The sequence below is a fragment of the Moschus berezovskii genome, chromosome 26 (genome assembly GCF_049115385.1).
Source record: "Moschus berezovskii isolate FMDL1 chromosome 26, NW_MosBer_1.0, whole genome shotgun sequence".
NCBI classification, from domain to species: domain Eukaryota; kingdom Metazoa; phylum Chordata; class Mammalia; order Artiodactyla; family Moschidae; genus Moschus; species Moschus berezovskii.
Genome location: NC_142485.1, coordinates 26,067,621 through 26,090,300, shown reverse-complemented (window position 1 = coordinate 26,090,300; position 22,680 = coordinate 26,067,621). Strand labels below are relative to the sequence as shown.

The 22,680-nt window shown below is 35.3% G+C and overlaps 1 protein-coding gene across 26 annotated transcripts in view; it reads right to left on the bottom strand.

Moving 5' to 3' along the window:
- Positions 1 to 1,981: 1,981 nt before the first annotated feature.
- PCM1 (pericentriolar material 1) overlaps positions 1,982 to 22,680 on the bottom strand; it is an 86,004-nt gene continuing 65,305 nt past the window's right edge. For 11 of the 26 annotated variants that reach the window (XM_055416465.2, XM_055416464.2, XM_055416479.2 and 8 more), the window contains 13 exons: positions 18,411 to 18,522; positions 16,586 to 16,747; positions 16,207 to 16,343; positions 12,153 to 12,287; positions 11,300 to 11,497; positions 9,554 to 9,616; positions 9,157 to 9,292; positions 8,703 to 8,863; positions 6,089 to 6,164; positions 5,500 to 5,756; positions 3,881 to 3,973; positions 3,669 to 3,789; positions 1,982 to 2,330 (listed from right to left, as the gene is read on the bottom strand). In XM_055416465.2, coding sequence (XP_055272440.2) covers positions 2,305 to 2,330; positions 3,669 to 3,789; positions 3,881 to 3,973; positions 5,500 to 5,756; positions 6,089 to 6,164; positions 8,703 to 8,863; positions 9,157 to 9,292; positions 9,554 to 9,616; positions 11,300 to 11,497; positions 12,153 to 12,287; positions 16,207 to 16,343; positions 16,586 to 16,747; positions 18,411 to 18,522 — 1,677 coding nt within the window. In that variant the 3' untranslated portion in view covers positions 1,982 to 2,304. Of the gene's footprint in view, positions 2,331 to 3,668; positions 3,790 to 3,880; positions 3,974 to 5,499; positions 5,757 to 6,088; positions 6,165 to 8,702; positions 8,864 to 9,156; positions 9,293 to 9,553; positions 9,617 to 11,299; positions 11,498 to 12,152; positions 12,288 to 16,206; positions 16,344 to 16,585; positions 16,748 to 18,410; positions 18,523 to 18,661; positions 19,372 to 22,680 lie in introns of those variants that run through there. The other 15 variants (XM_088832789.1, XM_055416470.2, XM_055416473.2 and 12 more) reach the window with 6 other exon arrangements.

The following is a 22,680-nucleotide window of genomic DNA, read 5'->3' as shown; positions in this document are numbered from 1 at the left end:
TCTCTGCTTTAATAAATCTCTCTGGCTGGTTGATATGTCATTATCTTTTTTTTTCTTTTAATTGAAGCATAGTTGATTTAGAATGTAGTGTTAGTGTGTGGTATACATACAACAAAGTGATTCAGTTATACATAAACACATATTCTTTTTCACATTCTTTCCCATTAAAGTTTATTAGAGGATACTGAATAGTTTCCTGTGCTATACAGTAGGACCTTATTGTTTTCTGTTTTATACACACTTAAAATTGTCAAATAAGCCAAAATTCTGGAATAAATTCTAAAGCATAAATATATCAATTTAAATGAAAATGCAATTCAGGGTTGTATGCAGGATACACATTTATTAACAGTGAAAAAGCATTTACCCAAAGTGAATGTTAAAAATACAAAAAGTATCCGCTGAACAGTCTGGTGAGCTCAATCTTGTAGGCATTATTTCAACCTGCCTAGGTTTCTCTCTCACTTATTTTGACCTTTTCTTCCTCTTTTACCTCTAACCAAATTTTTAACTTAAAAATTAAGACACACAGTACATACTGAATGCCTAACCTTTTAGCAACAGTTACCAGGGAAAAACATATTAAGCAAATTATCTGCTCTCAAGCACTTAAAACTAAATTATCTACTATAATAGAAAACAAAAGACCAGATTACAATAGATGTAAGTCAAATAAGCAAATTTGGTAAGGTTCATAGATACTACAATAATAACTTAAGATGTAAGTACAATGATTCCATTGTATCCATCTTTAACTTGCATGCAGAGAGAGAGACTGTCTTAATATTTAATGTGTAAGGCTTGGCTTGAGTGTATCAAAATGAAGTTTCTGTACAGAGTCTAGAAAACAAATATAGAACTTAAGTATACACATAATATATATGTATACCTACTATGCTTCAATTTCCCTGAAGTCAAGCCAATTGAATAATTCCTGCTTCTGGAATGATAGTGTTCTGAGTAAGTTTAAGTTGGAGATATATGTTTCATGTAATTTAAATTACAGAACAATATAGTCAATGTCCTCAGAGGGAAATTCTCATTTAATATTCCCTGACTGGACATATCTTACACTGAGGTATCAGGCAAGAATTTCAAAGGAATACCAACCAAATTCTTTTTTTATGGGGTATTTCAGTAAACTGCTGACAAATTTAAAACACTAATTTGGAATAATTCTTCGTATTTTATCAAGAAACAGTCTGTAAAGTTGACTTGTTAACTGGCTTTGTGAAGCCTTTAACTCGGTATACGGCAAGATGGGATCTAAAAGTACACCACCTTTGAAAAGCTGATTTGCTTAGTGATAAAGAGGTCATGTAGATTCTCATTACTCCATACAGCACTTCATCTGCAAACCTGCTTCTCTCTCACTACACACACAAACAACTGCTACGTTTTGGCCTAAATTATCGTCTCAAAAAGCAAGGTTGTCCAAAAGCAAACAGAACCTTAGTGCTCTGGTACGTAAATTTACTTCTATTAATCCCTACTTTAAAGAGCTTAGTTTTCCTTTTAAAAGTAATCACAATGTTACTTTCCTTGTTTAAGCGGAAATATTCTCTATAGAAAATGTTCTCTTTTAACGTTGAAACTGAGGCAACACAGATATGAATTGAAATCCTAGAAAATATTTATCTAATAGATAATTATGTAAATTCTAGGTACTAAGAACAAGTATTCTAAATTTATTATCCAATTTGAATAGGATATTTATATTCTATAATAACTTCTCAGAAATCCTGGATACCTTTATAACCTGCCCTATTCTTGCAAAGGAATAAGACATGCAGGTATCTAACAGAATATTAGACTCAATAGCAGCAACACTGGCATTATTTGGAAGCCTGGCCTGAAGGCTGGGCTTTATAATAAATAGTATATTTCTCTAACTCTTGACCGTTGCTCTTCTCTGAACAGCCTAATTATATAAAACAGTGACTTGCTGTATAGAATTCAACATAATTTTCCAAAAAGATAGTTTACAGGTAAGTCCAAACTTTATTTAAAACTACATTTTAAATTTTATGTTACTAAACATCACAATGGGGGAAAAAAATCAGGACCAAATAAACTAAAGAAAGAAAAAGAAAAAAACCCCACAGTGTACCAAGGCTTGAATCTGTCCAGAATTCAGTTTTTGATGTTTTAAACTGCCATGGGCAGAAATTAGCACACCTACCAAAAATGCAGTGTCAAACTGATTTACATTTTATACAGATTAAAACAGATGTTTATTTAGTGCCATTTTCATATATGTATTGATTATGTCAAGAAAGAGTTAGATGAGCCTCTGGAGACATCTCACGTACTTTGGGCTCCCACTGTTTCTGAAAAACAGAATCATGGTTAATGCCTTATAAATTACTTACTGAATTAATATGACCTTATAGAATTTAGTTTAATATTGCTCTCTTCCATTTAAAACTTTCAATTTTAATATAAAGTTATTAGAAAAGAAACTTACTTCGCTACAATAATTCCCTGATGACACCACCAACAGTTTAAAAGGCATAGGTAAGGGTTTCCATCTTAAAGATGGCAGACTGAGCAGATACTTGTTCTCAAAAAAGAACAAAACAAAAAATCCATTGGGGGGAAAAAAGTATAAAAATGAATAAATCCAGACCAACTAAAGAAGGGTGGTTGTGAGAGAACCAGAGGACAGGAGATAAAAACAAATTTCCAGAACACTGCGAGCAGATGGAGGCGCAGGGCAGAATGGAGGAAGTTGCAGCCCAGACAGCGGAGGACAGGCAGCAGGGGAGACGGTAACTGAAGCCCTAACAGGCAGGAATGGGCTGAAAACTGGGGGATTAACTGAAGGTGTGATATTTGGTTTCTCTTCTCGTCACCCTATTTCTTAGAAAAACAAAAAATCTTGAGTTAACCAACTGATGAACAAACAGAAAATCCTTGACCTTGATGCAAGAAATGTTCTCCTCTGAGTGGCCCTTGGGTTGTGCTATTAGACCCAAAAAGAAGGAAATCTTCCCAGATTTCCTGGGACTATCACTTGGCTCTGCAATGAATCATAAAATCATCTTCAGGAAAGTATAAAAGGTTTCAGTCTTATAGTTACAAAAACAGAATATAAGTGTCTTTAATAAGGTCAATAAAGTATGAAATGAGTAAATCAAACAGAGAAGGGAAAGGGGAGGAGCAAGCAGTTGGGTAATGACCAAAACTGACAGAACTAGAAAATGCGTACATTTTTAAGAACAAAAGTAACAGAAAAACCAAAAATAACATAAATACTGAAAGAAGAGGTAAGTTTAAATAACTTTTCATTTGGGAGATAAGAAACATTATCTAATTTTTAAAATTCAGGAAAATTATAAGAATAGTATATAGAGATATAAAGGGCCTCCTCCAAAAGAACTGAAAACCAATGATTAAAAGAAATGGGTTCTTGCCAATCATCACTAACTCCTCTGTACCTTTCTTTCTTAAGCCGTGTGCATCTATTCACTATTAAAACTAAAAATAGAAAAAATTACCTGATAGTACTATTTTATAAATTGGGCAGTGGAACTAAAATTTTTATAGAATTATGCTTCCTTTCTAATGTTTGGCTTCTATCTTCCAGGTACTAGTAGCAAATTTTAAAAACTAATGATGGTATCAAGATTCAGTAACTTCAGTGTGATATGATTAAAACTGCTAACTTTTACCAGGTTCTTTTAGTGTCTGAGAATTCCCAGCTAATTCTTCAGTCTGCATTTCACATATTTCACTAGATAAGTGGTTTTTCTGTTCTTCTTCTGCCATTTTCTTTCTTAGATCTGCCTGTAGAATGAAAATGAAAAATACAAAATCATTTTTCATGTTAACAATATCTGCTATATAATGACAACTGTAATTAAAGAGAGCGAAATACCTCTGAATATATTGTCAGTTTAAGTGGTAAATCTTCAACTTTCACAAAGTCTTCTTCATCAGATTTTTGACTTATGTTACCAGATTCTGCTTCCTATAAGATTAACAAATTATATTTAATGAAGGCAATCCACTCTATCTCTGGATCTAAACCAAAGTCATCCATGCCAAGAGATAAAGTGGATTCTCACGTGTATAGATGTCAGTAATTCTGTCCTATTTGCTTTTCTTCTATATTTAGCTCAATGAGTAGAACAGAAATCTAGAATTCAACATGAAGGGTTGCACACTTGTAACTGTGGGCACACAGTGAAGCTTCTGTGCACCCATTTTACAAAACAAAGAGCCAGTTCATACAGGTTAAAGGAAGAAACAGTAGTAGTTACATTGAGGGCTAAAATTAGAACAACCCTCATTTCTTGATATGTTAACAGAATGCATCAGAGCTGTACTCAAAAGAATATAAGTAAACATAGATTTTCGATATCAACTCTGGAAGCTCAAATAGAAAGAAGTGAATTTAGTAATTCACAAAAGTTATTAAAAATCACCTCATACTGTTCTTCTGAAACCTGAAGCATTTGCTGCCAGTTCTTTGATTTTTAATAGTAGCATCATTCTACCAATTACCCAAGTGGAAACCGTAAGTTTTTCTTTTTCCTGAAACATTTCCCACCCATTCCTCTCTCATTCAGCTCAATTTGTATTTATATGATAATGGAGACTCTCAACTCTGATTCCTCGACAACACTTCTTATACAGTCATCGGATTCATCTTCAAAATCCATGACTTTGACTATTTCACTTTCTTGTGCAAAGACCCTTAATAGTGTTCCCTGCCTAAAATCCAACTTCAGGACCCTCTATGATCTAACTTCAAGTAAATTTTGAGCAAATGCCTTCAGTAGCAATTCTATGCACTCATCAAATAACAACAATAAAAAACCTAGCAACTTTTATAGTTTTCAATGGAAAATTTTACTGTTAGTGAAGCAAATAATTAAGATAGTTACTCTTCCTACTGTTTCTGAAATATTATTAGCCCCCTTTTGCTGAGAAGCTTTCAAATTATATTATAAGCATCATCTTTGGAAAGAAAAGTGATGTTGATTAAAAAATATGTGAAACATGTTCTTTAGACTTAAAGGTACATTATTACAAATCTCTTCATTTTTACCCATAAAAGAAAGTATATAAAACATACACAACCCAAGGATCCAAAAAACAACCTACTGGCTATAAAATTAAATTGAAACAAATGTGCAGAGAAAAACTAAACTTACCTACTTACATTATAAATGCAAATTTGCTAGCTTACTTTTTCGTCATTCACTATAAATAGACAGGGACTCTACTGCTGTCAAATGAACTCTCTCAAGGTTACCACATACAATTCATCTCTTTGGTTCTCAAAACTATGAAAAGTAGAATTTTGGTTTTGAAATGGTCCTCTTGGTTCACTATCACCCTTCTGTTTGAGTTTAAAATAAGTCTGAATGAGAAATAAGAATGCTCCAACAGTTTCTAAACCGAAACACAGTGGAGTTGTGTTTATATACTAGAAATGTTCACCTGCAAATGAAGAAACGGGCACAGAAATGAAATGCACATGATACCTACATAGTCATTCACTAACACTGGAGATTCAGTATCAGGACTTCCAGCCAAAGAGCTTTCAGGAGTCTCCTGAGCAGATTTCACTTCTTTGACTCTAGGCACCAAGGTTTCAATTTCAGTTAAAGGTAAAGGCAAAGGGTTAGGCTGACTGGACGAGTCGATGGTAGTGAGAGTGTCCTTCTGGACAGTGCTATTTAAAGGTTGCTCATTTTCCACAATATTGAGGTAACAGGGCTTCACAGGAGTGCTATCCTGGTCACCTGCCATCAAAAAAGTCTTAACATTAGTGTTATGCAACTGTCATTAAGTTTTACTACTGTGCCAAATAAGGACTAAAATGTATAAACGTATAATCAGACTACCTTCCTTACAAAATCTGCATTTAAATATTTGTCAACTTTTCTTTAACAGCTATTTGCAGAAACAAAGCCCAAACATTTTCTACAAAGGATTTAGGGAGAGAAAAAAAGACATGTACCAGGTCCAAAATCCCTTCAAACTTCCATTAGCCAAGAATTTAGATTTCTTTGTTTTTAAGCACATAAAGGACACTGCAGATAATTTTAACATGGAAATTTTAAACTTTTCTTACCTTTATTAGTAGTGGGTTCTTGTTCTGATGGGACATTTTTGCTTTCTGATGATTTTTCAAAATCATGATGCGGAACCTAGAAGGAAAAAATAATGTCTTAATAGTAGGACCTAAATATACAGTCACTATACAGGAGATGGATGGTATTTACAACCTGAGACCTTCATACAAGGAAATTTTAAAATAATCTTCTAGAAGTGTTTCAAGAAGGCTGTGGTTGCAATTTCAAGAGGGCTAAGTTTAAAAAGTTTACTTTCCTTAACTTCAGAATAACACAAAGAACTGGAGTATTACAGATTTCACTATTATTTTTTTCAGACCTGACTCTATTTTAAATGAAACTAAAAGATACTTGCTTACATGTAGATGTTAACTGAAGGAGAGAAGGATGAACAAGCTAACTGCTTTCTGTAGGAGGAGAGAAAACTGAAGATTCACCTCATAATTGAATGCCCCAGATTTTAGGAAGGAAGGAATACAGCAGTGGGGTGGAAGTCAGGGACAAGGTGCTGATGGTTGTTTGAAGCTGCTTAAGAAAAACGTGGACACTTAAGATTCCCTCCCAGGCTCAACAGAAAGTGGGAAATTATATTTTGGAGGAAATGAGCTAGTGAGTCTGAGACCTGGGGGCCACCATGGAAGGGGCAGGCTGTGGAAAGCATGAATGACAGGTAAAGTGTCAAAATGAAACGGAAGATCTAGTGCAAGTCTGTATAATGGTGGGACCCTCAGCCCTAACCCTACATCCAAGTTCAGAACGCCAATAGCCAAGGAAAGGGACCTCCTACCAGGCAGAAGGAGATGGGCAGACCCTCCCTACTTTGGAGAAATTAAACTATTCCAATAGGAATTGACATTGAGGATTTTCTATCAAAGAGTTATCTATTTGGCTGCCCCACAGTAAAGCCCAAAAGAATTCCAACTGGCTTTTTGGTGTATTGTTCTTTAATGTAAACACCAAAAGTAGAGTGGATATTTGGAGAAAGCCTCTATGTGTGGGTAAGAGAAAATACTGCTCCCATGAAGTAAGAGGGTGTTAAAAAGAAGTAACAATCAGAAAAAAGTACTTAGAAATTAAAATTATGACAGTTGAACTAAAAATAATATCATACAGTTAAGGTCAAATAAATCTCCCAGAAAGTAATAAAACAGAAAGATCAATGAGTCAATAAAATGAAAAGGAGAAAATAGGGCTAATTAACATCTGATAACATTTATTTCAGAAGAAAAGAAGAGAAAATGGTGAGGAAGAAATAAAGGAAACTAAAGAAAATTTACCAAACCTGAAAAACATGCTACAGATTAAAAGACAACTGAGTACACCTAGTGTAGTGACTAAAAAAGACCTGCAACGATGTATATTATCACTGTAAAATTTCAGAACTCCAGGTGAAAAAAACTTCCAGAGTTATGAAGAAAAAAAGAACATATATGAAAAATCAGAACTAAGAAAGGCCTTCAAAGACCTGAGCAGAAATGATTTTCAACACAGAAATACTGAGTTTTCTTAGAGAATATAAAATGGCAACTTGAGAAGGGAATGGCCACCCACTCTAGTATTCCTACTTGGAGAATTCCATGGACAGAGGAGGCTGTTGGGCTACAGTTCATGGGGTCTCAGAGTCAGACACTGAGCGGGGCGGGGGGGGGAATGTCAAGATATGTTTTACACTCTTTCTTAGAGAGTGCCTGGAAGATGTGTTCCACCAACATTAGGTGATAAACCAAGGAAGAGAAACGCAAGATTTGATTCCAGAAACTGAGACCTAAAAGTACGAAAGAGTGGATTCCCTAGCTGGCAGCTATCTATAGGTCTAAAGAAGAGCCAAACCCAGAATGGAGCAGGAAGGAAGAAAGCTCCAAAAAGGACAAAACTGACTGACTGGTTCATGATGAAAATTCTGAGAGATTTATTAAGCTACTGGTGGGCAGAGCAAGCACCTGGGTATGTGATCAAAGAAAATAAATAAAAAATTGAGACAATTATTAAATTCAGGTGAAAAAAATGTACAAGACTAAGCAATAAACACTACTTGCTTAGCTCAACAGCCAGTAATATTTGCATGGTTCATTTAAATCTAAATATTTGATTAAATACAGATTTAATCAAAAGACATGTTTAAATAAGAAACTATATGTGACCTGAGAGTCTTCACCTGCTATAACAGAATTCAAAAGGTAATGTCTAACACATAAATGAATAAATAAATACACACACATATTATTCAGATAGAGGGTAAACAGCAAAAGAAATCATACAAAGTTTTGCCTCTGGGGCAGGATGAGGTAAGGATAGGAAGGGGAATGATTTTATTTTGTTACATACTACTTCCACGTATAACTAGAAAAAACGTAAGTTAAAAATAAAAAAATCCAAAGTCATCACATAGTTTTCAGGACTTGTTATTAAAATATTTCAAGTGCTTTAAATGTAAAAACATTACTAAGTAAAGAAAAATAATAAGTGTTTTAGATTTCAATAAGGATATTAAAGAAGTTTGTATTCATGAAAATGAGAATGGGGAAGCTGTTGATTTTACCATGTTTAAAAAGAACATGCTTTTAGGTATCACAGGAAGACTGGCGAAGAGTGTGTAAGTCTGCACTGGAATACCTGATCATCGTGTTCATTTTCTTCTGTAGTTTCAGTGTTAGCCTGAAGTGATGTCTGGACATCTACAGGTCCCTCTTCAAATTCTTCTATTTCTTCATCTTCATTCTCATCTTCTCCACTTCCATAATTAGTCAAAGCCTGAGTTTCAGCTTTGGACAAATCTAAGTTGATTAACACACAATTTTTAGTAAAAATTTCAGCACTTACTTCGTAACAGCTACCATTTATTGCATGCCTACATTATGTAAGTGCTCACATACAGTATCTGAAATCTTCAAAACCGTTAAGTACTAGAAAACCAGTGTTGAAAGGACAGGTAATTTAGTTAGGGTCACACTGAAATTCAGAGTTGTGTGACACCTAATTCTATATTCATTCCACTCCAACAAACTGTTTCAATAAGTGATCTGTAAAGAACTAATGCATAAATCTAGTCTAGAGCCTTCAGACTTACTAATAGATACTGGACAGTCTTCACTTTCTTCATCTTCCTCTTGATCAGAAACATCAGATCTCACATTTTTAGGGCCGTCACCATCATAAACCTCAGACGTTTGAGTCTGCTTAACTGTTTCCGTCTCATCCTTGTCCTAGCCACAAATAAATTTGAGTAATTAATTCCTTAAAATATATTTTTTAAAGGTATATAGTAAGTCTATCATAAAAATTAGTAAGTCATTATCTAATTAAAAAATATAAAGAATGATTTTAAATTTAGTTGTTTTTAAAAGAAAATAAAATTCTGTCAGAAGAAATGACATTTTATGATCTACTTTGCTCTCTACCATTAAGGTAAAAGCTACTGAAATTATTTAATCTTTTGTTTCAAAAGCCACTAAATTAGCACATACTTTGTCTTCATCATCAATTTCTCCAGCAGGTGAACTGTGATCTCCTTCAAGAATCCTTTTGGCCTATAAGCAAATCGGTTAGGCAGAATTCAGGGGTGATCATTCATTATCACACTTAAGTACTCAGTAAACTTTAACAAATCCTGCATTCTTAAACCATCATCCAAAGAGATTACTGTTTTCTTAGAAATATAAATTCAACTCTTACTAAATAAATCTTTTAAATGAAGAAAAACAAAAAGCAACACGGTCTACCTGACATCTCCTTGGATACCTAAGAGACATCACAAACTTACAAATCCAAAACAAAAATCTTGATTCCTTTCTTACTAAAACCCCCGTTTCCCTTCAGTCTTCTCAATCTCAGTAAATTGCCCTTCATTCACCCAAACGCACAAGTCAGAATCAGCCTGTACTTTATGTGTATTGCCCACATCTGAACTACTAGACTGCATTTGACTCAATCATCCTAACGTATCTACTGTTACACACTCAGAGCTGAGACACTTCTTACTCACCCACTACTTACACACTCAGAGCTGAGACATTTCTTACATGGACAACTGCAACAACCTTCCAAGCCGTCTCTCTGCTTCTCTCTCTGCTCACCTACAATTCCTACTCAATAAGGAAGCCTGACAAATCTTAAACTGAGATTATGACACTCTTCTCTCAAACTTTCCTGTGAGTTTCCATCATGCTTAGAATAAAATAAAATATAAGGTCCCAACAACAGTTTCTAAGACTTCACAAATTTGTCCTATTTACCTCTGTGAATTCATCTCCTACAGGCTCACCTCATTTAAAGTGTTCCTGCCTCCCTGGTTTCTCTCTCTTCCCCTAAACACTCAATCCTGCTTTAAAGTCTTTACACTTAATGGTTCTCTCTGCCTGGAACTGTTATACTTAACAGTTCTCTCATCTTCATTATAAACTCTTGTCTTTCCATAGCTTAGCTCACATTTCATTCCCTGAAGGAGCCTCTTGATTCCTCCACCTAAAGCAGTCCTTTCTATCACTTTTATCATATCATCCTGTTCTATTTTCTTCAAGCTCTAAGTAATGGCTGAAATTATCTGAAACTTATGTCTAGAAGAAAAACATTATGAAAAGCTCGAAAAAGATGGCCTGATTTTATCTACTTTAGATTTCGGCAAGAAGGATTATCTCTTTCTGTTTTGGGTCTTGACCTGTTTTTACTCTCATGATTACAGAATCAAGAAAAGGATGCTGGTGTCTAGAGGAAAAGCCTCCTGGGAGGCCTCAGTTGAGGGGAAAAAACATCCAATTTCATATGTGATCAAGACTAATTCAACAGAGCATAAGGAGCTACAGGGATGTGCAACCAAGGTCCTAACTAATAACAAGCATATGTGTTGGCTGGGGTGCTAACGTTCCTGGGGCATCTACTGTGACTGACAACAGCCACAGCAGGCAGCTGGCCAAAGGCCAGATCCCAGTCCTCCTCTCTTTTCTGGATAAGCAGCCATAACGTGACGTAGATACTTGACAATCCCCTGCCACCTGTTCCTGTCTACATCCCTGATCTTGAGCCACTGCTGTTACTCCTGAGATTCAGTAAGTGGCTGGTGTATGTACTGACTTATAATCTGATTAACTCATATTACAAAAAAAAACCAACCTACTTTGGTGAGGTCAAGTATGATTTTATTTACTCATAAAGATCAAAAAGGACATTTATACACTAATTACAACTATTTCTATATCAAAATGAATGTCATTTACCTCTTTTGCATAAGACTGTATCACTCCAGCAGCTTCTATTTTCCTTTTGCATCTCTGTTTAACAGTTACACTATTATTATCCAAATCTTGCATGAGCTTAAAGAAAGCCAACTCATTAAATAACACTTCAGATATCTCTACAAGAAGATCTTCTCCACAATCCTTCAGTTTTCTGCCAGCAAATTTTGCCAGTGAATCCTATTCAAAGATAAACCAAATCACTTTAAGATTATAGCAAACTTTAACTGTGGGTAGAGAAACATAGATGATTAACAAATTTGAATTCTAATACTCATGAAGGGAAAAACAATTTTATTACTTTTTAGTACTGAGAAACTTAAAACTAATGTCTAAGATAGGCTAAAAAATGATAGGTTAATATTACTAAGCAGGACTCTTGTGAGTCCTGCTCCCAGTTACGAACTACTACTATTACATAATTTAGTTACTGTTATAGCCCAAGAAGTCTCTACTATCAACAGTTTCCAGCTTCTACAATTTCCCAGATTGGTCAAAAAAAAGAAAAAAAATTATTTTAGAAAATACCAAGGAATAATTTATAAACATTTCAAACTTGAAATGTTGTTCTTAGGTAGAGGAAAAATCAAAACAAAATTTTATTAGAGTTGGGAAAAGCCTTAGAGATGGTAAAGTTAAATGAAGACACAGGACCTAATACAATATTTTTTAATTAAGTAAGGAATAACCTAAAAAGTATTACAGCATCATCCCAAATGGATGCTAGAATGAACATCTACTTGAATAAACTGTGTAATGCCAGAAAATGTGGGGGGGAGGGGGAATCCTAACCACATGGTACATACTGGTAAGTCATACAAGTACAAACTCTTACCTGTAATATACTTCCAAGTTGCTTATGAAAGAACTTTACAAACTCTTTGCTCTCATTGTTTTGCTGAGTAAGGACCAAAACCATGCGTCTTACTGAGGTTAGAAGTTGAGAAGAACAAACTTCATCCATGTGCTCCTGAGAAAAATTCTAGTTGGTTAAGATATAACTTACCTATTGTGTAAAAAGTGTTAATCCACATGATATATGAGATTGTATTGTTCTTGCATAAACTCCTCAGCTTTTAGAGGCACATTTGGAGACTTTGTTCATAAGAACAGCCAACTCCCCACTACACACATTAAAAGGTTTGCAAATTTTGATTCACCATAGCAGATAATAGCCAATAAGAAACTGGCTGATTCAACATTTTCCACTACTTCCTTTCTGTACTCTAAGGAACTATTCCTGCCATAGTTTCCATATCGCCTGAATGCCTATTTGCAGTTCAGTTCAACTACTCGTACAACCGTACTTCACCTTCCACCAAATTTCCTGTTATCTGCTGACTTTCCTTAGCCTTGGCACTGCTGACATCCTGTGGGGTGGTAGATGTTGAGCAGTCCCCTGAAGTCTACCCAAAAAAATGAAGACTTGAAGTGAAATGAGACAAAATAAAATAGTTGAAATCAGATTATTAGTTCTACTAATTTTGTTGGCCTCAGAAATTGTCTGAAGTGATAAATTTAGCAAGGGAATCCTCATGAAAGAATAGAATCAGACACAAAATTGCAAATGCAACAAAATTTTCTGAGATGGTTTCATTCCCTACCCATGAAGGTTATTTTTTTTTTAACATTTAGAAAATAATTATACATATTAAATAAATATCACTACCAATATACCTAATTTAAGAAAAAATACACATTTAAAAGTATTTATTGCATTACATGAACACAAAAATGTAAAAGAAAAAAGGCAATACTTTGTTTATGGCTAAGATGGAAGTAAGCAATAACCTAAATTGAATAAAACAGTATATATTCTTATAATTTATAGGAATATAAATATTTTAGGGGTGAAATATATTTTAATAAAGGCACAAAATTATTGGTGAAATTGATGTATTTAATCTCCTCAAATTCCCTTCATCTAGTCTCTGAAGTCCTTCTTGAGTGTGAGTACTAAGAAACTGAGAAAGATCTTGTTCTACTGGTGGGGTACAGAGCAGAAAATTATGACACTTTGTCCTAAGTGCTCTAATAAAGACAGGTAACAAGTTTCCCAAGAGCAGGGAAGAGAAGGAGAAATTCTGCCAGCAGATACATACAAAACTACTTCAGCTGAATCCTGAAGGATAAGACCAACAGAGGGCAAAGGAAGTAACATGGGCAATGTGCCTTTATGAACAATGACAAGCAGGATACAAGGCATGTGGAAGGAACAGTTAAGAGGCTGGGATCATCCTGTACGCCAACAGTTTTCAACCTATATACTTGACTAGTTTAAAAACCACAGTCAGGTTTGGGAGATCAATTCACTTAACAACATTCAATAAGTATTTACTGAGTACCCACTACGTGCATGGCACTGGTAAGACAGTGACCAAAACAGATTAACATCTCTGACGTAAATCTTCATGACTTCATGGAGTTTACATGGAACAAGGGAAACAGACAAAATCAATAAGCAAATATTAAATAGGTTATAAGGTGACAAGCACTATGAAGATAAAGAAAAGCAGGTAAGGAAAGGGGAGATCTGTTCACCAAAAAAAAAAAAAAATAACATTTGAATAAAGCCTTCAGGGTTCAAAGGAAAAAGCCATGCAGGCATGTGAAGAAACAGCATTCTAGACAGAAGTATCAGCAAGTGTCAAAGCCTTTGAAGCACCAGTAACGCCAGCAGGAGAGCTGAAAGATTAGAAGAGGAAGCAGAGACAGAACCATCTGGTGCTGCTGTGGGTGCTCAGGAAGAGGCTAAGGTTTTCAGTTTCTATATGCAATAATTTGGGCGCAGACAGATGGATCCTCTTTCCTCTCTTGGCTATCAAGTCTCTTCAGAGAAAACAGTTCCTAGAATTGCTTTTTCTCTCTTCTCTCAAAATATTCCAAAGAAAGCAATTACTTCCACCGAGGGAAGAAATGTAAGTGTACGGAAACAAAAATTTTTGCTGTCAGCGTCTAACACATTGGCAAGTACAAGCAGGTTGTAAGAAATGAACCTAATGACAACATATTTTGCAGTTTCCCAACTCTGAATGAAAAGATTGTCTTTCCATCTCTATTTTTAAAATTTTCCATTTTAAATGAGAATGTAACAGTCCCATCTCAGAAAACAGTCCTGGCTTTGCATGCTTCCTTCTCTCCCCTCTTCCTTGTTATTAAACAAAAAATGGTACTGCTTTACTTGTCTCATAGTCTCACTGTTGCTAGGAATACAAATTGTTAACCTTTCTGAGGGAAGCATAATGCTTCAAAAGCCTTAAAAATATTCATACCATTAAAGCTACAAATTCTAAGAATTATGTCAAAGCAAATAAAAATGGGATGCATATTTAAATTTAGCTAAATCATTTAAGCATTTTTCATAATAGTGAAAAACAAACCAGAAGAGAATAAACACAAACATTTAACAGGAACTAATAAAATAATTAACAGGAAATTCTGTTCCATGAATACTCAACCCTCACAGAAGCAATCATATAACTTACTACTGGCAGTCCTACTTAGTCAACTCTGGCTCTTCTGCTTTTGCACAACCTCCGTATGTTTGATCACCTGATCCTGGGCCGTGGTTCTAAGCTCCCTTCTCTTATCTAGTGCTGTGCTTTAGGTGATCCCATCTACAATTAGTAGGATCTGCTGATTTTCAAAATATATCCCAATTGTCTACTGTGCCCCATCTTTAGTTCAGTTCAGTTCAGTTCAGTCGCTCAGTCGTGTCCGACTCTCCGCGACCCCATGAATCACAGCACGCCAGGCCTCCCTGTCCATCACCAAATCCCGGAGTTCACTCAAACTCATGTCCACAGAGTCGGTGATGCCATCCAGCCATCTCACTCTTGGTCATCCCCTTCTCCTCCCGCCCCCAACCTTTCCCAGCATCAGAGTCTTTTCCAGTGAGTCAACTCACCGCATGAGGTGGCCAAAGTATTGCAGCTTCAGCTTTAGCATCAGTCCTTCCAATGAACACCCAGGATTGATCTCCCTTAGAATGGACTGGTTGGATCTCCATCTTTAGTACCACACCCTTATCTAAGTCATGATCATTTCTCACCTGCCTCACTGTTGCCTGACTCCTATACTCAACTCTCCAGAAACATCAGATTTTCTCTTACTTAAAATCTCCTAGAAGTTCCCCTTCGAACTTCCAACAAAATCCAAGCTTTGACCCATGCCTATGACAGTCCACATAATTGGCCCTTCCTCCTATTCCAACATCATCTCACACAAATTTCCTATAGCCACATAGTCATTCCTCCAGTTTCTTCAACATGCCTAGCAAGCTTCTACTTCAAGGCCTTTCTCCGTCTGGAATGATCTTGGCTTAAGCTAGCTCCTTATTCAAATCTCTGCATAAATGTTCCCTCTTCAAGAAGACTTCCCTGACCATCCAGTCAAAAACACACCATCACATCACCATATTTTAACTCTCTGCATGGACTACCTGACATACATCTACTTATATGTTCTATATTTACTTATTTTTTAAAATCCATATTCTCATCCTAGCATGTAAACTTCATGACAGCAATGGCTTTGACTTATTCATTATTATGTCCCAACACCAGGCATAAAGTAGGTATTCCAGAAAAATTTTTGAATGAATAATCAATCAATGTGTAAATATGTATAACCATTAAAAAATATGCAATAGAAAAATACTGATCTAGAAAGATGTTTCTGGTATCATTAATATTTGAAAAAAGTTGAGTACACATATATGTGGGCAAAAGGTTGACAAAATATTGACAGGCGCTATCTCTGGGTAACATAATTATGAGTGATTTTAGTTTTTTCTTATATTTTCTTAATTTACTATGATGGAGTCTTTGGCATGAATTTTAAAATATAAAACAGAACATTTACATTTATTTTTAACAATTATTACTTACCTTCAAAAAAGGAATGACTTCTTTCATAATTGCTTTAATTTGCCGGTCCAGTTGCTGAGTATCAATTCTAGGACACGGGACGGTAGAAACTTCACTCACAGGTTGCTGTGAACTATGATTTTCAATAACAGGAGTTTCTATTTTAAAAGAGAAAATGCTACATTAGCAAATAAAGTCTATGATGTGAAATTATAAATTTATGAAAAATTCTAAAAAACATTGGATTCTGATGATTTTATGCTAAAATAACACAAAGGAACATCCATGTAGTTCTAGTACCGCTGATAATTAAAAGAAAAGTGGTCAAAAATTCCCATGATACATCAGGTGGGGTTCACAGTTATTTACATATGGATTTTTAGTCAATTCAAGAACACACCTTCTAAATGATTACTAATCGTGGTTGTGGCAGCAGCACCACTGTCATCCTCAATGATCCTGCAGGTACACCTGACGTCTGTACTACTTTCAGCCTCCATCTTCATATGCGTATAGTCTCTCATTCTGGCTAATCCCTGATCTAAATGAATCACAGTGTCACCTGCGTACAGAACAGAAATATTTCTAGAAGATATAAAAGCAAACTTTTTCATGTATTCTATAAGATTTACTAATAAAAATATAATGTTTGAATATAGGGAAGAAAAACTAACTTAACAAGTTTCAGATACTGTACTATTTGGGTACTTGGCATGTATTACCACATGTACTTAATCCTTAAAATAACCCTATATAGTAGATGATATTACCCTCATTTTCACAGAACTTAAGCAATTGCCCAAGGTTTCACAGCCAGTTAAATACAGAATCAAAAATTGGAACCCAGGTCTCTTAGACTCTCAAGTCCATGTTATTTCATGTAAACAGTACCACAAAAAATAATTTCAAAATATCATGCAAATTCTGATGTAAATAATCCAACCTAATATAAGCAATTAAGGTAAAGACAAGACCTAAGAATGAGATTTCCCAATTCTCTTTTGCTCACTTCAGACAAAGCTAATGTTGAAGAATTGTAAATAAACAATCAGCTAATGAAACTAAACCTGTACAATTCAAAATCGCTTGAGAACTCAGAAAGTAGGTAAAATTGAGGAAGAAGGTGGGCTAGAGTGCTTTTTCTCTATAATGACATGAGTTCAGTACAGACTTGATAGGTATTAATATTTAATAGATGGGAGCTCCTAGAGAGAGCTAGGGTTTAGAGTCCTTGCATTAATACTTAGTAAAGGCAAAAGGAAAACTTACTGCTTACTAAAAGATAGGTACCTAACAATACAGCAAGGCTTGACCCTTTTCTTTTGTCGTGGAAAAGGCTTTTAAAATCATCTAAAACTTGTTTTCATCATATAAACAAAAACTAGAATTACAGGACATTATTCTAACAACTAAGTGTCCTGGAAGTCTGAATGAGTGAATACTTGGGGACATTTTGATACGCTACAGCCTGGAAAATGAATCAGGTACTCAGACATCTTTCTCTAATTTTCTTTCCAAATTTAGGACTTGGGGCTTTTTTCTCTCTGATCTATGAGACCCTCTAAGCTTTTGTTTTACTACTGATGGAAAAAAATACAATGCGTCATGCCTGAAGAGTTGCCTGGGTTTCCAATGATAGATTATATATGCTAAGAAATTTCAGTTCTTAGTGCAAATTACAAAGTTCACATTTTTACTGAAGATGTGACTGGATGAGGCAATGCTACCTCTAAATTTTCCTTACTGATTAACTAGAAGATTTTAGAAGATGACCTTTTCTTTGTTTTAAATTAGATGATTTTTATTTTGAAATCCAACATTTAGTAAAAAAATTATTTCATTCATTTATTAAAATTAATTGCCCAATATATGTGGCATGTCATTGTTCTGGCAACTGAGCATTCAGAGTCTCTTCTCACAGAACTGACAAGGGATGACTTTCCTCTGAACTTCTATTATGCATGCTAGAAAACTGCATATTTTTCACAAGAACATAGCATGGTAAATAAGACCTTAAGTATATGCAGAAAGTCAGAAAGGTGAGACAACTGGCCCAAAGTCAGAGAGTTAACAGTCAAGAGATGGCTGAATTTAGACTGATGGATGGGTAGTGTTTAAGTTCACATTCTTTCTACCACACCTTCCCTTTCTAAACTTGTTTCCTTATCAATGAAATTCAAAGACTATTAAAGTCATGTTCTAAGATTACAAAAAATTCTGCTTACCCAGAACATCTGTTGCAAAAGGCTCACAAGTTGAAGATACACTAGCATTATCAGCATCATTTTGCTCACTTATTTTATGTGTTTCTCTCTCAAAGTTCTTCTCAAAAGTTTCCTAAGTTGTAGTTTAAAAAAGCAAATAAAGTCACTAGTATTGCTTTTAAAATTTTATGATTAATGTTAAAAATGTAACATAGAAACTATTTGCATAAAACACAACTGTGATATAATGAAAGTTATAAATGTTTGAATACAGAGTCACAGAGAATATCAAAACATTAAGTAACCTTGCACAACACTTTGTTCATTATGGAGATGAAAATACATACTGCCAGCTACTAATTACATTCTAACTTGGAAAAGGTAACATTACTTCTACACCCTTGGGGAAATTCAGTCTTCAAACTCTAACAATATCTAGTACTTTACTATGATATCTGGTTGTCTCATATTAGAAGAAAAACACTGACGGCATCATTTATATTTTTAAAACATTTTATTGAAATATAACTTACATACAACAATGCACCCATTAAGTGTACAGTTTGATGAGTTTTGAAAAATATACGCACTGAGGCAACAATCTTTCCTAAAGATTAAGACCATTTCCATCAGCCCAGAGAGTTGCTTTGTATCCTCTACTCCCCACTCATATGATTTCTATCACCAGAGATTCGTTCCGCTGTTTCTAGAACCTTATATAAATGGAACCACTCAGTATGTACTCTTCGGTGTCTTGCTTCTTTCACTCAGTATGTTTCTGAAATTAATCCATGCTGCTGTGTTTCAGAAGTTCGTTATATTTTTAATGGCTGAAATAGTATTCCATTGTATGGATATACCACTGTTTATTTATCCATTTATCTGTTGATGCTTCCAGTTTGAGGCTATCATGATTAAAGATGCTATTAACATTAGTGTACAAGTATTTGTGGACATGTTTTCACTTCTCTTGGATGAATACCTAGAATAGAAATTGCTGGGTCACATGCCAAGTTTATGTTTAACTTTACAAGAACTGCCCAACTGCCTTCCAAAGTGGTTGTTACAGTTTTTACAATCCTACACGCAGTATGAAAGTTCCAACTGTTTCAAGTTCACACCAATACTTCTTATTGTCCATCTTTTAGATGTCAGCTTTTCTAGCAGGTGTGAGGTAGAATCTCATGTGGTTTTAATTTGCACACTGGCCATTTGTATATCTTCTTTTGTGAAGCACATGTTCAAATCTCTTGCCCATTTTTATAAGCTGATTTTTTTTTTCTGGATGCACCCCATGGCATATCGAATCCTTGTTCCCCAGCCAGGGATTGAACCCAGGCCTCCTGCACTGGAAGCACGAAGCCTTAACCACTGGACTGCCAGGGAGTCCCTTGAGTTGATTTCTTACAATTAAGTTGTAGAAGTCCTTTCTATAGTCAGGTTTTTAATAACAATCATGTGCCAGATGTATGTAGGTGAAGTGAAAGTCACTCAGTCGTGTCCGACTCTTTGTGACCCCATGGATTATATAGTCCATGGAATTCTCCAGGCCAGAATACTGGAGTGGGTAGCCTTTCCCTTCTCCAGGGATCTTTTGAAAAGCAGAAGGATTTTATTTTGATGAAGTCCAATTTATTCATTTTTTTTACTTTCATATTTAGTGCTGTGTCCTACAAAATCTCTCTCATGTCATAGCTTTTTTTTTCTTTTAAGTTTTACCTTTTCCAGTACCATTGTTGTTCAGTGACTAAGTTGTGTCTGACTCTTCTGAGACCCCATGGACTGTAGCCTGTCAGCTCCTCTGTCCATGGAATTTCCCAGGCAAGAATACTGGAGTGGGTTGCCATTTCCTCCTCCAGGGAATCTTCCCAACCCAGCAATCGAACCCGTGTCTCCTGCATTGGAAGGTGGATTCTTTACCACTGAGCCACCAGATAAGTTCCTTCTAGTACTATAAAGTAGTTTCAAATTTGTTGTTGTGTATAGCGTGAGTAGGAGGGAGTCTCAATTATATTTTGACTGCAACTCATTTCACAACTATCTTCTTTCCAAGTTATTGATCTTTTAAAGTTTCTCTTAAATTATAAAATGAAAGGTCTGTCCCTGATTAAAGGAAAGTCTGGCCTAAGGGAACATGTTTTAAGAAATGGAAACATTTTGTTACCCCTTCAAGCAAGACCCAAAGGTCAATGTGCCTGTGCCATTTTACAGCACCTGGAGTCAATGATGGAAACTGTTTCTTCCTCTTACTAAACATCAATTCCACATCCTCCTTAATTTATAATCTCCAGATGACCACTTCAGTGCTCTCTTTCACGGCATGGAAATATTTACATGCCCTAAAAGGTATTTGAAAACCTCCATAAATGGAACTCCCAAGGACCCTGGCTTAGTAACACGGAGAATGAGACTATATCCACAGAATATGGTAACCATTAGCCATGCAGCTAAACAACATTTAAAATTTAGCTCCTCAATCCCATTAGCCACGCTAGTGCTCGAAAGCCACGCATGCTAATAGATACTGTACTAGACAATGCAGATTTTAAGACATTCCCATCACTGGAGATCATTCTAGTGGCTAGCACTGCTCTGGATCTGTGGATATGAACACTGGAAGTTGTGCCAGCGCTGCCGCTGACTGAATGACATTAATAAAGGGAAGATGACTACATAAATGAAGAATTTAAGTTTTAGATGAAAAATTAAAGAACTCACTTATTTATTTAAAACTAATTCTAAGTATAGTTATTTGTGCCAAGTCCCTATGGTAATGGAATGAATTTTTGTGTCCCCCACAAAATTTATATATTGAAGTTTAACTCCCAATGTGGAGGTATCAGGAGGTAGGGCGGCTGAGAGGTAATCAGGTTTAGATGAAATCACGAGGGTCGAGTCCCCCGATGACCCTTTTAAGACAAGGAAGAGACATCAGAGCTTTCTCTCACTGCACAAGGACACAGGGAGAAGGTGGCCATCTGCAAGCCGGGAAGAAGGTCCCCACCACGAACCAAGTCTGCTGGTACAACTGTCTTAGGACTTCCTAGCCTCCAGAATCGTGAGCAATAAATCTCTCTCGTTTAAGCCACCCAGTCTACAGTATTTTATTGAACCAGTCTAAGCTAAGACACCTACTTACAAAGTATTACTGCATCTTTAAATCTTATTTAACTTTAAAAGCTTGTCAGGTTAATTATATCATAAGCTGTAGCTCAATTTTCCAAATTTACTGTTGATGGTGCAAAACAATGGGTTCAAATCCTTTAAAATAATTGGAAGTAATGCTGCCTATATGAAATTTGGATAAAAAGAAAGGCACTAGAATTAAGGATATAAAATTACTAAAAAAAGATTTTTCAAAAAAGACATTCTTCATGCTCTCTCAGTCATTTCAAGGCTAATAAATTTAACACAAGCTAGTACCTCCTATGTTTTATGTATATAGCTGGAACACTTCATTTCCCACCAAAAAAGAGAACACAATTTTCAACTGGTTACAATAACCATTAATTCCAAGTACCAATCTGTTACATTAACTTATATTTGATAATAAAGTCAATCAAAACCATGTACTTTTTGTACACAGGTTTATGCTCATAGTAGTTTAAGGGGTGGAGCCTGGTGAAGAAAAATTTTAAGCAGAAAACATGATTTGGGGAAATACCATTTTAAACACAAGAGCAAAAATTGAGAAGTCCTCAATAATTGTAAGGAAATTACTATACACGAAGAAAAGAAGATGATCTCTGGAGAAAACACTATCTTTTCAGGAAAAAAGCTTATGTTATCATATTAACCATGGGAAGAAACACAATAATATGCCTCCAACTCCATAATCATAGCAGACATTTGCTAATCAATTATGGTACTCTGATCTATGAATATCCATGTGCTGAAGGTGGTATAAAAAAGAACATTCTTGCTATCCTAGGGCCACATACATATAATCTTTTAAAACAGAATCAGGGTCTGAACCTTTAAACAGGTGATTTTGAAATACTGAGCTCATTACCTCCTCAGTCTCCTAGCAGTTGGCATACATTCAATCCACTATGTGCAAAGTAGGTGCTATTTGGAGAACACAGTTTATTGAAAATATATACTTCCCTCATCACTCTTCCATTTCCAGGCCCTTTTTACTTTACTCAAAATTTTCTTCAACAGTTTTAATACATTAAATTACATTTTCTTCTAGGCTTTCTTTTGTCTAGTTTCTCTTCTAACCCCAAAACACAATTTATCTTGTATTTACTCAAGGGTTCTGTGATCTAACTGCTGTATGATTTACTCA